This window comes from Lampetra planeri, chromosome 9, assembly GCF_965212315.1.
Source record: "Lampetra planeri chromosome 9, kcLamPlan1.2.h2, whole genome shotgun sequence".
Taxonomy (NCBI): Eukaryota; Metazoa; Chordata; class Hyperoartia; order Petromyzontiformes; family Petromyzontidae; genus Lampetra; species Lampetra planeri.
The window spans coordinates 4,620,557-4,636,476 of record NC_136115.1 but is presented as its reverse complement, the minus strand read 5'-3'; the positions used below and the strand labels follow the sequence as shown (position 1 = coordinate 4,636,476).

The 15,920-nt window shown below is 44.0% G+C and overlaps 1 protein-coding gene across 7 annotated transcripts in view; it reads left to right on the top strand.

Moving 5' to 3' along the window:
* The window catches only part of GBF1 (golgi brefeldin A resistant guanine nucleotide exchange factor 1), a 168,492-nt gene that overhangs the window by 123,257 nt on the left and 29,315 nt on the right, over window positions 1-15,920 (top strand). For all 7 annotated transcript variants that reach the window (XM_078597445.1, XM_078597451.1, XM_078597448.1 and 4 more), the window contains 4 exons: window positions 360-442; window positions 10,294-10,530; window positions 12,696-12,789; window positions 15,252-15,428. In XM_078597445.1, coding sequence (XP_078453571.1) covers window positions 360-442; window positions 10,294-10,530; window positions 12,696-12,789; window positions 15,252-15,428 — 591 coding nt within the window. The remainder of the gene's footprint in view (window positions 1-359; window positions 443-10,293; window positions 10,531-12,695; window positions 12,790-15,251; window positions 15,429-15,920) is intronic.

Here is a 15,920-nt window from a genome sequence, read left to right as displayed (position 1 = left end):
AAGGGAAATAAACATCACGGCAACTATTTTTAAATGTGGCTTTTTTATGACAGATGTGATAACACTGACCTCCATGACCATTCGAAAGTTAATTAAGCTACGATAACCCCCACTCATGAATGTATTTCGGTGTTTTTTATGTGACAACTCATCATAAGACAAGTTCAATCCGCTGCTAGATGAACGTCTCTCCAAGAACAAACCAGTACTCACTATAAAATGAGAACTTGTGTAGCTTTAAGGTGCTCAGTTAACATTTAGTATTGTTCTTTTTATCCGGAAATAATTTGTACTGCTGGCAACTTGGCCTGAGTATTTTTCTTTAAATATTTCTTGTTTTGTGTGCCTCTCATTGACAGGAATTTAAGAAGAACCTAAAAGGAGTTAATGGGTCTAAAGACTTTGAGCAAGACATGCTGGAAGAAATATACAATGCCATCAGGTACTGGGAAACGTTTATTTTGCTTATGCCTTGCCTGACATTCACACGAACCGCATGTCAACCTGAGATTTAAATGTATCGTAAATGTATTTATGTAATAAGTCCTATCAACGCAAATCCTAATAATATCTAATAGAGCACTTAGTTTTGTGTTTAAAAACTCGTCTTTTTTTCATGTGCAAAAATGTAAGATAATTGCAGCACCCTTTTCATGGTGGCCAGTAAAAAAAACGGAGCTTTGGCTGAAGCAAAACACAAGCAGACGTAAATGAATTTTTGTTAATTCTTCTGGACCCCACTATTTATAGAGCAATGCTGTGTTTTTATACGGCTCTGGTGGGTGAGAGAACGCAAAGTGAGTGATTTATAAGCTGCACACCTAACATTTTAGAAACTCATAAATTAAACCCTCTTGTGTTGTATACATCACATCATATGCATGCTATGTTAGAGAGACGTAATGAAAGATTCAAGTTTATGCACCACAAATTTCCCAATTCTGACTCCTGCCTTGATTTGTCTTGCATTAATGTTCAGTAATATAAATGAACCCTTTTCTGCGGGAAGATTTTATTTATTTATTTTTACTAACGATGCTTATAACGGTGGGTTTTTACATTTTGTTTATTGCTCGGAAAATGTCCTCTGCTTCAGCTTTTCGAGAGTGCATCTGTTTGCGTGGAGAAAGAGTTGCTGTCGGTCTGAGAGGTTTAACGCTAATTCTCGGTGTTTTTTATTATTTTATGTAGGCTTTCGTTACCAATGTTATAATTCGTAATTGGTTTCTTTTGGGTTAGGTCATCGTGTAAAAATGTGTCGTAAACCCTCCTCCACCCGACACAGCCAATTAATAAAAGTGTCGTATGGGCGCTATGCACTTTTACATCTAGATTGAAAGCTAATTTCTTTAGATCTGCTTCTTGTTTAGTTTGTTGTCCTTCCCCCGCACCTACGATAAGCAACGGTTGGCTACGTACGGATGACGAAAGAAGTTCAACGTACATTATAATGCATAATTATAGCCATCATTGTCACAAACCATATTATAATAAACGTCCTTGTCATCATTTCCCCTTTTCTCTGCATCCAGCCTGTCCTATCCTAATTGTCTGCACTATATCCAGCCAAGCAGCTGTCAGTCCCCGTACAGTTGTTTTTCTCGTTGCAGGGCGGTTCGGCTCGCAACATAACCCCAATGCAGCAAATTGAAAAAAAAAACCCCATAATGAAATTGCCTCTGAAGTCAGAAGCAATCCATGCTGACCCGTATCGTGTTTTGTTTCTTGGCGCAAATGCTCAATTTACCAAATTGTCCCTTGGATTTTTCATTGTCCGCCTCTCAAAGGATTGTCACATTCACCCAGAACTCTATGATAATCATTATTTAATTTCAACAACTTGCTGATTGCGCGACGGTAAATATAGCTTGTTTGCAAGAGACACTTTTACGGCTGCACTTTTGCAGATTGTTTGGCCACGACTTTTCCCGTTACGCTTCAACGTAAAACATTTGAAAGCGAGCTTTTTGCTGACATGTGGAGCATAAATGGAATTCTGCAAACCAACACCACGTAGCGCTTAAACCGCCAAAGCGTTTATTGAGAAAAATAGTATTACAACATTTCTGGAAATTGCCATTCTTCAGTGTTATTTTGCATGTTGTGTGAGGCACGTGGCATTATTATTCTTCATCCCTAAGTTGGTGGTAGATATTGTTTTGCTAAGCATTGGAACATTTTTGACTTTCAGAGTCTTGCTGAAATTATATTGGTTCAGGAGGTCGTTAGAGACCCCTGCAAAGATATCTTACTCTCAGCAAATCGACACTAGGCTCGTTGAATTCCGTACAATTTGTATTCGCGCACATTGCGACACGTAGCGATGTAACTACATATATAGGGGTGGATGCGTGAATTGTAATCTCGGCTCTGCTGAGTGCTTCACGCCCCTCGTTAGCGGACGTAGCTCTATGCTGACTGTTGGGCGAGACAACAGAGTGATTACGATTAGCCCGTAGTGCGCGCACGTCTTCCAAGTCTGGTGGCTCCTGTGACAACTCCACGTGGAGCACTTAAAGATATGCATCTGTGTGTGCATGCTTGGTAATTGCACTGCAGTCCCACAGCAGTTAGGTGTTGGTGTGACACTTCTTGCTGTCGTACAGCTTGATGTAGATGCAGAGCGACAACTTGCAATGTCACATTCAGGTGGTCAGGCCAGATAATCGTTTCAGGAGCAGGGAGTGTGTCCTCGCCCCGTGGTGTCTCTTTCGTGTTTGTGGATCGCGCGTTGCGTCATTATACGTTGTATTGGTCTGTTCTGAGTTACCACAGTGGCACACTGGACAGTTTTTAATTTTCTATTTGTGCATCAGGTATCCACATCTGGCATGGTTTGTGCAATTTAGGGTGGACCATGGGGATCTTCTGCGTTGGGCCTTTCACAAGGTGTTTGTTTGTGAGTTCTTTTGAACTCCATTCAGCTCTCAAAGCTTCATGAGGGGGTTGTAATCGCATGCTGAAGGTGTGACACTGAGCAGTTGGGATAGTGCAGTGATTCTCGGGTGCTTTGGCACACAATGTGCATTTACCGGTGTCCCTTAAATGGAATCCCATCTCCATCTCGTAACACAGGAATGTATTTCCGAAGGGGTCTAACGTTTCTTTAAAATCGCCTTCACAGTCTTCATCTGGAAGAACAGGCCAGTGTGTACCACCTTCATAACATTACAGTGTTGTACGCCTTTTGGCGTCCTCTGGTCGAGCACCAATTGGGTCGAGGCTCAAAAGAAAGCCGTCCCTGGTGTGGACCAATCAGTTTCAAGGTCAATGCCAATATATTATCATAGTGTGTTTTTTGTTTGCATTTTGACTGCAAGTATTGTGCTTAATGCAGACATGAATCCTTGTTCTAGTTTTGAATCTTTGTGACTGCAAGGATTCATACTCTTAGGTTTTTCGGTAAAGTCACGTAGGTAAAAAATAAATTTTATAATTTTATACTTTTATTTCTATTATTATTTTTATTATGTATTTTTACCTACGTGACTTTACCGAAAAAACCTAAGAGTATGAATCCTTGTAAAAAGGTTTCAGTTTTGTTGCCAGAAAAAAAGGGGAAAACCCCAATTATTAGTGTTGTGAGAGTCATTCATTCGCTGCTGTGAGCTCCAGATCGTAAATAATCCAAGGTACAAGTCCACATTGTGGGGTTAAACCCTACTCGCGCAGTGTTTGGGCTGGTTTATTTATGTGGGACATGCATCATTGCCAGGCTTCTGATAAACGTTCCTTTGTTGGTCCCTTACTTCATAAACCACTCCCCCCTACCTTTCACAGATTGTGGCAAGGAAATGTACGATTGGGTGGTTGATGTTTAAAGTGTGGGCGAGGCTCGTCATTGGTTGTCCAGGAGTTGTTGGGGGCTGTCCGGACTTTTGCCATGATGCAACCGCATGTTTTTTAACCTTTTTTTTTATTTTGCATGCCCCACTTTCTAAAAGCTTCTCATTAACTATTAATCAGGTGTGCAAATTGTCATTGTGTGCCAGTCTTCTCTGAACAATTGGTCGTGTTTACATCAGATATATTTGCAAAGCTTTGCCTTGTAAGCCTGTGAAGATTCTTGGCTTTTAAATGCTTGTTTAACACAGCGTTAATCATCTCCGGCCTTTTAAATGGATAGCAGTACCTTTGTAATTGTATTGACATGGTATTTGTTTAGTGGTTTTAGCCACACAAGGTTGATGCCCGGCCTTGCACAGCAATGGCAATTGTTTAATGCAGTCCGGTCTGAGCCGCCAGTAGATCAGCTCAGCCTAAATTTCTGTAATGTACTTTGGCCGTAGCACCTATTCTACAGCGAGCTCAATAGGAGCTCGCAAACAACAGCAACCCCAAAAGGTCCGTTCAGGCTAAACGCAAACTCTTTGTTTCTTATTCTTTGTTTCTTCCATGTGCCTGTCGGCAAGCTTGCGGGTGCAAGCATTATTAAGGCCATTGAGATTCCTGCGTTTATTGTGACCTGTGGCGTCTGCCACGGGGTTGTTGGCCAGACGTGTGGGTGCGGGTGATGGCTCTGCCTGTGCACTGCAGGGTCACACAGTTTATCAGCACAGCAGATCCCCTTGCTGTGGCCAGTCGCCCAGCAGTCTACGCTGCTGCACCCCCGTTGGTTTTGGCAAAGGCTGGAAAGGAAAATCAAACAAATATAACCGGGGTTGTTGAGTATTCATTTGTGAGATGCGTATTTGTTCAAATATAAATATGGCTGCAGCTGTTTATTTACTTTTAGTTCTGTACTATTGCCGTGTTTCTCGTTATTGCAGGCTTTGAAGATTGTTTACAGTGGTGAAAAGACGGCTCTGAAAAAGATTGATTAAAACACACTGCTACGGCCTTTCCAGCAGTGTTTTAAAAACACTTCAATTATATATTTTTTGTGGAAAACCCCATTGGTGTTTGTTCTTGTTATTTACATCATTCGTTTAAAGTGGTCAAATGTATCCAAGCAAGACGTGTCCACTGCAATGGGAATCACCGGCGATGTTTAAAACGTTGATGTGGCCCTTCAGAACGTTAAACCCGTTTGACAAAATGTTATAGGAACAGGGTTTAGCACTGGGCTTAACTCGAATCACTTGCAAATCAGTTAAGACTTTTGCATGACTCGGCTAGGAAATTTGCTACAACATATAGTCATCTCAGTGCCGGAAAATCGGTGTTTATATTGATTTTTTTTTCTCTCTGTGCATTATAAGAGCAGCGGTAGTGGTCGCCCTGCACAGGAATCTTCCATCCTGTGCACACAGTTGAGAGCAGGGGGCTGAGTTGGGGCAAGCTTTTAATCCAAAGTTAGGTCAACACGCACTGGCTAGCTATAATCTGGCATGAAGATTAATTGGTGTGATAAACGATGTCCTTGACAAGCCCCATCGTTCCAATGGTTTGAGGGGGTGAAAGTGATTTCGGTGGGATTTTATATTGCCGATGCCCTTGTTCGCAATGATGTTGCGTATTTTAAAGAAAAGTAAGGGTTTTGGAGGTGGCTTTGAGAGAAATTCGCGTGCGCGTGATGTATCGTCCTTGCGGCGGGGGGCTATATGGGGTGGGCCCGTATGAAGCGAGATAGCAAAGCAGGTTTTTTTTAATGTATCAGTTTCACTATGTGAGAGTGAGTTCTGCCGATGTGGATGTAAGGATTCTACGACGCACCGCGGAGATATTCGATGAACGCGAATGAATGAAAAAAACTCTTTCGGAACCAGGTGAGAGTGCCCGTCCCAAACTGTGTGAATGTCCTTTTCAGAGAGAAGACCTGGCTGGCCAGCCAGCATGTGTTATTCTTGAACGTCCAGCGTATTGATCGTATATATATATAAAAATAAACGAAATGGTGAATCCCTCAAAGGGCAATAATTCATTTAGTATCTTAAGACACTTCAGCCGAGTGTAAAGAAACCAAACGAGATCCACATGGCGGTCGCTTTTCTTTGCCCGCGCTTGAGCACAGAGCCACGGTTGTTGGTGCCGAAGCCGGCCGGCTTGGTCAGGTGGACAGTAAGCGCGGGTGCTTTAGCAGGAATCCTAGAAAATCAACAGCAGCGCTTTCGGCACTTAAAACACTTTCGCATGTCAGGCGTTTGCAGCCAGACGGCTGGCATTAACCCACAACGGACGCCGTTTATTTTTGAGATTCCGGTTTGATGTTGTTGTTTTTTTCTCTCTCTTTTTCCTGCTGAGTTTTTGGAAAATATCGTCGATTTGAAAGACTTCTCTTGACCTCAAATTAATTAAAATTTTCGGCAGATTTAATTACACTTTAAAGCAATTTAATTTACATAGTTATCTATCTGCAGAAGGTAATATGTATATGTTTATTTTAAGCAATATATAATCAATCTCTATGTCATGTAAGATTTTAAATCAAGGATTTACACACTAATAATCAGTTGGACAAGTAGAAAAAAAAAATGTGATGGCCGCTTTATTCGCACGCTTTGCTATAAATAACGGTTTCTGCGCCTAGCGCAGCCGTGCACTTTGGAGAGAAACCACTAGCGTCTTGGAGCGAGCGTCGCCGGTGTGGGCTGTGGGGAGAGCCGTTGCGGGTCTAGCCTGGGCCCGCTCAGTCTGAGGGCTGTGGGGGGAGAGCCGTGCGGGGTGAGCCTTGGCTCGCTCAGGGGGCAGCCTGGGCTCGCTTGGAGGCTTGCCTGGGCTCGTTGGCTGCAGGAGGCGCTCCGAGCGTGGAGTCGTTGCGTCGCTGGCCGCCGACGCAGCCGCACCGTTGGCAGGAGGCTTGCTTTCTTTCCGAGTTCACGGAGAGGCACAGGATGTCCCAGGGCGAGCACGGGAGAGGGGATCATTGCCTCGCGCCGTCGCGGATCAGCCGAGGGATAATCTCACCGATGTGAAATAGAGCACTTTTTATTAAAACTTGATAAGAAGCATACATGCGTGCAGTAAGTCGATTCACTTTTTATTTTATTTTTCCTTTTGAACTGAAAAGTTCAAGCGGTGTGTGTTTTTTTTACGTGTTTTTATTTTGGCAATTTTTCATATGTGCAGAATTTTGAATGGAAAGTATGTAGTTTTTTCAATTTCAGCTAACTTTGAAAGTTATATTCTTAGTGTATTGTAGAATGTGCCTTGTGTTAATTATGCTTTGTATTTTTGTTGTAATCTAAATAATGTTCTCTGTTGTTTGTAATATCATTCTTTTTATGTTTGCTACATATAATATAATGGAATTAAATTTATTGGCGTGTGTAGTGTTAAATTAATGTAACCTGTTGCTGATTAGAAGTTTTATTACAGACAAATTACCTTTTCTTTTTTAACTGGTACTAGCCAACAGGCAATAAGTGCCTTTTAACAGGTAGGCTCTCGTGACCAATATCACCCGACACAGCCAACTAGTAAGGGTTGCCACGTAGACAGAACATACCAATTTGTCACTCGTACTATGTCGGGTGGTGGCGGGTTTTGACGACACATTTAGATAATTGTGCGATCTAACCCAACAAAAACCTCTATTATGAACAAGTACTTTGTTCAAGGGAGACATTCCCTCAAATAAGTGACTCTTAACAAACTTATTAGTACTGTTTGGGTGAAGAATAAAAAAAGTATAACACGCTACAGCTTGTTAAATATTCAATATTCTAATGGGAAATAAGATTCTAATACAACAACAACAACATTCCAATCTTCTGCTCGGATGAAAGCCTTCCTATGTCATTGTGGTTGATTGACCATCCTTCACCACGGTGGTCAGTGGAGGGTTGTTGAAATAGGGAGCCCAGGACCGGTTCTGATTTAACCCGCCACTTATGTTAGCCAGGGCCGGGAATTGAACTTTGGTCTCTAGTTTCACTAGTTTAACCGCTTTATACCCTATTCTAGTTTAGGTGACAGTCTTATATTATGCGGCGCTTACGAGTAAGATTCTTGTAATTAAAATACTTTCCTTCCAATAGTTGTGTTTTTTTAAGGGAGGAAGTCTTTGAATGTCACATGGAGGGTAGCACTGGTTTCTGTGAAGTATTGGCGTGCGCTAATCAAACAAGCCTATGCGGCTGTTGTCCTTTGAGTGACCCCGGGAAGCAAAGCCATTTGACATGGCGTTAAAGATAAAGAATATGGATCGTCTGACCTCTGAAGGGTCATCGTTCTGCGCCTAATTTGTCTCTGTTAGGACCGGCTCATACTGATCCCGCCCACTGCGACTGGTGCCAAAAATCTAATCTGCGTTAGTTGGAATTGACCGGCGCTCAGCGACACTTGTGGGATGCGTCACGACGTTCAGCTCGCGTTTAGCACAGAAGTGGCCTTTTCAGCGGCTCTCTCTCCACGCCAACGTCGCTGCTCTTTCCTCTCCAGCAGGCTTGGCGACTTCGTTGGGCCGATAGAGAGAGAGAGATAAGAGCGTAGAGATGGCTCTTTGCCCCCACCCCACCCAGCAAAAAAAGTGTGCCACCTCCAGTGACTGCTACACGCTGTCTCCTGTTATCAGCGCTTGGCTTTTGGTGGCCCATTCGGAGCAGATAATTGCTGAAGGGGCACGGTCCAGCGATACCAGAGTGTGGTGGTCTCTGCTCCGTCACGGGCCCTGTGTTGTTACCGGTTGCACGGAAGGCCTCCCCTGACAATTGTTATCAGGCAAATCTGTTATTCCTGGAATTAGAAGGAATTATCAAGGTATCCGAAACACTTGTTAGAGGATTAAAACTTTTGTGAAGTCTTGTTTGCCCGAACAAGGTTTTTGACAGATTGCGTTTTTTGGAGGGAAATGTTTATTGCTCAGGTGTTAGTTTGTTAATCCTGCACAAACTTATCCTTCAAGAAGGGATTTACTTTTTTATCCAAGAAAAAACATTAAATCTTTAGACTTTCAGAAGTATAAACAAAACTTTGTACTCTCTTTATGGCGTCCGTCTTACGCAAATACACACACCCATTATAACTGTACTTTAATGTTAAAATTAATAACTTTTTGATATAAAAAAAAACAATCTCAATCTTTAAAAATTAGGCAGAGGTTCATAATGTTCGACAAAATGTTTATACACCCCGCGTAATTTAGGCTTATTACTTGCACATTTCGTCTGCGCACAAATATAACTATAACCTATTTCCTTTAGAAATACTGCCATTGCATCACGTTGTTTTTGTTGGAGGCATGCACTGTAATTGTTGCAAATATAAATCCCGTTGCAAATATTAACACACGAGTATTTCATTCATTTTTATTAATCATGACACATTGGGCACAGCCTGAAATAAGAAAGCATGCCATCCGGTAATCAGCCTATGACCAAATCAGCCCGATTATCCTGATCTCGTCAAAACTCGAACACTAAGCAGCGGGCAGCCTGGATAGTGCTTTGATGGGCGACCACAGTGCATACCAGGTGTGATGGACTACAGGCTACATTGTGGGCAGCAAACGGCTGCAGCAATGTCTGTTGTTGCACTCCACATCTATGCTCCCCTGTCTATGCTTCTTACCACCAATTTGTACTAACCGGTCTGGTGAAGTATGGTAAATAACACCCTACGACCCACACGACATGGAGAGAGCCCTTTTGTCAATCCACTGCTGGATGAGAAGGCATCTCCAAGCCGGCCGGTCGGGGAGGTTATTTATGTAAGAATAACCAATCCAGAAGACGGATTTTTTTGAATCCACGCGTCGTTTTTATATCAACGGTAAACGGAATTGCACGGGAATAGTTTGGGAGTGAGCAGCTGGCAGAGCCATTGTTGAGAGGCGGAGTGAAGCCGTTGGTTTGCTTTGCGTGTCGGTCTCCGCGTGCCCCTGGACCGCCTTCGCGTATGCCGGGCCGGCGTGCCCGCGTGTGCCACGCCGTGATTTTGCAGGCAACGTTTAATTTATTCAGCGGTTTTTATCTTTGGTCACCGAACCAGCTTTGTCGACGGCAACCTGCAGAATTTTAGTCCCATCTTAGGTCTTTGGATTGCAATGAATCGTTCTCTTAGTCTAGGTGACTTGAGCAGTCACATTTTTAATGTGGATGTTAAGGGCACCCAATATCAGCTAGTTGGTGAACTCGGTAATCTCTGGATGTGCATGTACATCCATTTACCATTTTCGGTCTACTTTGGTGCACTCTAGTCCTAAGTATTATAACATTATCTTAGTCTGTGTCTCCATTGAGGCTCGTTAATTCGTCTCGCCATCGTCGTGTTTGGTGGGCAATCAGTAACTGTCATCCTTGATGATTTATGTCCACTGATCGTCACTGATCGTTGATGAAATATATATTTTGAAAAAAATCTCTCCATTTGTGGATGTTTTCATTACTGATATCGAATTAACACCGCTTGCAGGAACGACGAGATCGTGATGCCGGAGGAGCACACGGGCCTCGTGCGCGACAACTACATGTGGAACCTCCTGCTGCACCGCGGCGTGTCTCAGGAGGGCCTATTCCTGCACGTGCCCGGCGGCGCCTACCACCTGGACCTCTTCACCATGAGCTGGGGGCCCACCATCGCCGCCCTGTCCTTCGTGTTCGACAAAAGCACCGACGAGACCATCATCCAGAAGGCCATCTCCGGCTTCAGGTGCCGCCTTGCCCCGCTCGCCCGCTCGCCCACATGCTTGCCCGACACCTGCCCTCCTCCTGTCCACGTGTCGTGTACTTGTACGGCCCCTTTTGTAAATCCAGTGCTGGGTGAGGGCCTCCCAATGCCATGCGTGTCGGGGGGGTTATTTCACCATACTTTTCCATGCTGGTCCGTGCGGGTTGCTGAAGGCGGGGAGCATAGAATCCGAATATTTATTTATACTGGAGGAATCCGATGAGCTTATAAAGCAAATTTTCAAAGATAGGAGCATGGTATTGAAAGGACGATGTAATTTGCTGCACTGCCCTCTGCTGACAATTTAACCCTGCGGTGGCATATCATACATGTGAAGTATTGGAAAATGACGGCAGGAAACTCCTTGACGGGAACACACTTCTTTTATTAAATCTTGACTTGTAACAATACAACGCGTGGCCTCTCTTCTTCACAATGCGGTCACCATACAACGGTACAACTCGTGACCTCTTCTTCTTCACCCTACGCTTCTCTTGACTCTCTGGATTCTGTGCTGCTGGCTCTCTGTGCCTCGTGTAGACTCCGCGCCTCGGCTACACTCTTCTCTCGCCTCGTGTAGACTCTGCGCCTCTGCTACACTCTCCACTCGCCTCGTGTAGACTTTGCATCTCTCTCTCTGGCTACACCGTATGCATACTCGGCTCGTGTAGACCTTCCTCTCTCTCTGGCTACACCGTATGCATACTCGGCTCGTGTAGACCGTTCTCTCTCGCTGGCTACACACTATACATCACTCAGCTCGTGTAGACCGTTCTCTCTCGCTGGCTACACACTATACATTACTCAGCTCGTGTAGACCGTTCTCTCTCGCTGGCTACACACTATACATTACTCAGCTCGTGTAGACCGTTCTCTCTCGCTGGCTACACACTATACATTACTCGGCTCGTGTAGACCGTTCTCTCTCGCTGGCTACACACTTATACCTTACTCTCCTCTACTCTCCATTACTCTCCTCTCCGGGCTCTATCTCTGCACCTTCGTCTTCATTCTTAGATGGTTCCACTTCTGCCCCCTGCTCCTCTGTGCATCACCTTATATACCTCTTCTTCCCGGGAGACGGAGCGGATGCGGACCTCAACGTCGGCACCGCTCCTCAGTTACCCAATCCCCACGCGCTATCCCTACGATCCGGTTCCGCTCAGCGCGTGTTTCCACTCCCCGACCAATCACACCGCGCTGCTACCCGATCACTCCCTCTGGGCGCGTCACCGGCACACAGCCAATCAGCAGCACTACCCCCACCCGCGCACTGACGCCTGCTCCTCCCCGTCAGCGCGCGTCACCACACACACACCCGTACATACGCGCTGGCACACGACATATACACCCAGCGCGTATCACCACTACACATGTGATGCATGGTGGTCGTGCTGTCCATGCTTCACTCTGCTTAGCTTCCAAGGCTTGATGAGGTCGGATGCATTACGGGTGGTTCATGGTCATTGGCGTCCACTTGTCAAAAGCTTATTAGATGCCTTGTATACCGTGTGTTGATCATGTCCATGGTGCTTGCCTCCCAAGGTCTGCGTGGTGCTTGGGAGATCACAGTACAGCAATGGATGCTTAAATCTATCTTTGTGGAGTTTATGCAATCTGTACTTGTATGCTTTATCTTTAATGTGACTTGCTCACCTTTTCTCTCTTTGGCACTCCCCTTTTTTGCATTGTTTGTTGTTGTAACTGGCTGACTCACCCTTACTGGACATCTGTGAAAAAGAGCTTCATAGCTCATCGGATTCCTCCAGTCTAAATAAATATTCTGATTGTGATCACTCCCAGAAATTCGTGGGTTTCCACCAGCTACTTGGACTTCTTCAGATTAATGTCATTCTCCAACTATTCTAATGAAGGGCCATCATAAAAAAGAGAGTCTTAAGACTGTGAGTCTTTCCTAGAGATACAAATGGCATTGTTATTATCTGTGTATGTCAAATAAGCAGGGAGATTTTAAGCAAGCCCATCAGAGGAGTGTTTGATGTAGCGCACGTTTTTTTTGTGAGATTACTCTACCTATAGCCGCAATAACAAAAAAATCAAGCCGTCCATTTTTCGCTGAAAAGAAATGCCAAAAATCCTTTTGGAAATATGGAACGTGTGGGATGCACTCCTTTTTTGTCTCGCAGGAAGTGTGCGATGATTTCTGCCTACTACGGCTTGAGTGACGTCTTTGATAATCTCATCATCTCCCTCTGCAAGTTCACCATGCTCAGCAATGAGGTAAGTAATAAAGACTTCAAAGCCTTTCTTATTCTTTTACAAAAAATGTCATAGATTTTTCAAAAGTTGTACATTGCGATAGTGTAAAAAAAATCGGCAAGAGAAGGAATCCATAAAAATAATAATGTCGTGTTGTTGTGTCTAATATTTTTGGATCGTTTTTGCTTCAGTAATATTTTTCTTCCTTTTTTAATAATGCACACCAGTATATCCAGCATTCCATGTAGTGTTTATCCCATCTCGGAGTCGCTGGTAAAGTCAGCAGGAATCCAGCTGGGACGGATCCAGCATCGTGAGCATTTAGATAACGCTGACCGTTACAAATGATTGTTAGCTCGGGGGGGTGGGGGGGGCTGGTGGGAGCGGGGAACGGAGGTGTCGGTGCGAGGAGAGACGCAGAGAGACGTGGGCGGTCGAGAAGGGATGACCAAGTCCCGGCAAAAAAATAACTCGGGCGTGTTAATGAACTTCTCCTTTGATTTAAAGCTTTGGTGACTGCAGGGATTCCTATTCTTGGTTCTTTCGGTAAAGTCACGTAGAAGGAAAATAATAAAATTATAAAAATATAAAACAATAAAATTATCACATATTATTGTGAGAATTGTTTTATATTTTATTGTTTTATATTTTTATTATTTTATTATTTCCCTTCTACGTGACTTTACCGAGAGAACCAAGAATATGAACTTCTCCTTGCGGGTTGTCACAGTGCTTTTGGTGAGATGTTAATTCCCTCGCCTGGTGTTCAGGAAGTCGTGTGTTTTTGTTTTTTTTTCTTCAGGTCCTCCGGCTTTTCCCTCCACATTTAGAAGCATGTTTTTAGAGTATTTGGCTGCTATAGATTTCCACATAATAAGCCACTTTTTGTTGAGTTATCATTTGTGGGCATGTCGCTTCTGAAAAAAAGCTATATAGCTCAGTGGACCTTACCTCGTAAAAAAAAATCGTAAATAGTTTCTATTTTAATGTTATCGTGTCCATCCATGGATGGTATGTGTCATTTTGAAAACATGCATCATATTAACGCTGATGACAACACAATATGTATGCATGTATGTTGAACTTTCACCACTGTACGTAGCCGACCGTGCTAATCGGAGGTGCAGGGGAAGGACAACAAACTAAACACAAAAACACTGTCTTATCACTTGCAACCTGAGATAAGTTACATATTTTGATACTCTCGGAAATATGACTTTAAACCACCAGCCCACAGCATTTCATTGTCACTAGGAGATGCATGGCATAGAACAGACAAAAGTACAAGAAAATAGTTTTTTCAATGCACTTGCTTCAAAAGGTTTTTTTTCCTGAACTTGTCATACATTTGGTAAATAGTTAGGCTTGAATCTTACATTGCTTGCAAACGTAATCTGAGTCTACTTCCTATGCCATGTACTGTGTTTGTTAATAGGTATGAGCATAGCATTGTAAAACAATGCAAGCTTGAAGTTTTACAATGAACATACACTTTAATTTAGTTACATGTTTGAGACGTTCACGAGTAACTGACATTCAACAATGCATCAACTAATTTTGGTTTCCACACTCACGATAAATGCTTGAAGGTTGTGTTTGTAAGAATCAATTGTTTATTATTGTTCACATACTGCCCTTCTGCCAATCCACTGCTGGATGAGGAGGAGGCGTTCCTTCGCCCTGTATGGGTAGTGGGGGGGGTCATTTGACTCGACGTCACCACACTGGTCAGCGTAGGTCGGTGAAGGTGGGGAAGGCAGGCAGCATTGATGTGGAAGCGTAGAAGTGCTGTACAACAATGGATTTGGCTGCACTGTCCCACTGCCCCTCGCGACGTGACCCCACGGGTGGTTCGTCCATCCCTAGCGTACGTGATCCAGGCCTAATAGCGCAACAGCTTAATTGGCCACGGGAAATTGGAATCTTTTATTTATTCTGGAGAAATCTGATGAGCTGTGAAGCTCTTTCACAGACGTCCAACGTGTATGTATGTTGAACCTTGTTTCGCACACATACGTAGCCAACCATGCTAATCGGAAGTGTGGGGGAAGAACAACAAACGAAGCATTTCTAAAGAAAAGCAATTCAGTAGGGGCGGGTCAGAAAGTTACTAAAAACAAACATTGCAAAAAACGATCAGGAATGCAAAGTATAGGAAAAGTAACCAAATCACAAAAAATACTTGAAGTTCAAATTGCATAAGTACACCAATTTCCCAAGCTTGGGAAAAAAACAACAGCCAACATAATCCCAGACCACACCATGCCAACACACAGTACCTCAATAAATAATAAAAAAATAAAGTAATGAGGCCAAATGTGCGATGATGAGCAGAGGGCTGCGTGTGCGAGCGGACATTGTGCCGGAGTGGCCGGTATCGCCGAAGAGCGAACCGTGTGCGGCAAGTGCCGTCCCACGGTAACCACTAACCGCGCCACCGTTTCTTTTTCTTGCTGCTGCTTCCGATTGTCTGGCGCGAGCAGTCCGTGGATAACTTGCCGGTGATGTTTGGAAGTAACCCGAAGGCCCAGCTGTCTGCCAAGACGGTGTTTAACCTGGCACACCGGCACGGAGACATCCTGAGGGAGGGCTGGAAAAACATCATGGACTCGATGCTGCAGATCTTCCGAGCCAAGCTGCTGCCCAAGTCCATGGTGGAGGTGCGTGCCCCTTGCGTGTGTGTGTTCACGTGTTGCGTGGATTTGCATGTTTTTGCACGTGCTCGAAAGGCAATATCCCTTTTGTGCAGATGCCTCGGACGTTTTAGTGTGGTCTGAGCACAACCACATACCGCACTCAGGATCGGCGTCATCACCGTGTTATTCATGACACACCATTCACAACGCTGGATAGCAACTATGGGGGGGAAACCAAGAAGGAGAGGGCGGGGGGGGGGGGCTTGGGGTAACAATGCATTGATTCATCAATTAAGTATTAAGACTCCAGATCACGCTGCTTGCGTTGAAGAAGCATTGTTTTTAAACTAATATATGTATGTAAGGGGTTCATTTAACCCCTCCCCATGGCCACCTTCTCGCCAATTGAGGCTACTACATTGACCATTGCGTTAATAAATAAATGCATTCTTGATTCCAAATTTGATCAAGAGTTTTTTAATTGTGAGACGAGTGACACGTTACACCCCTGACAGC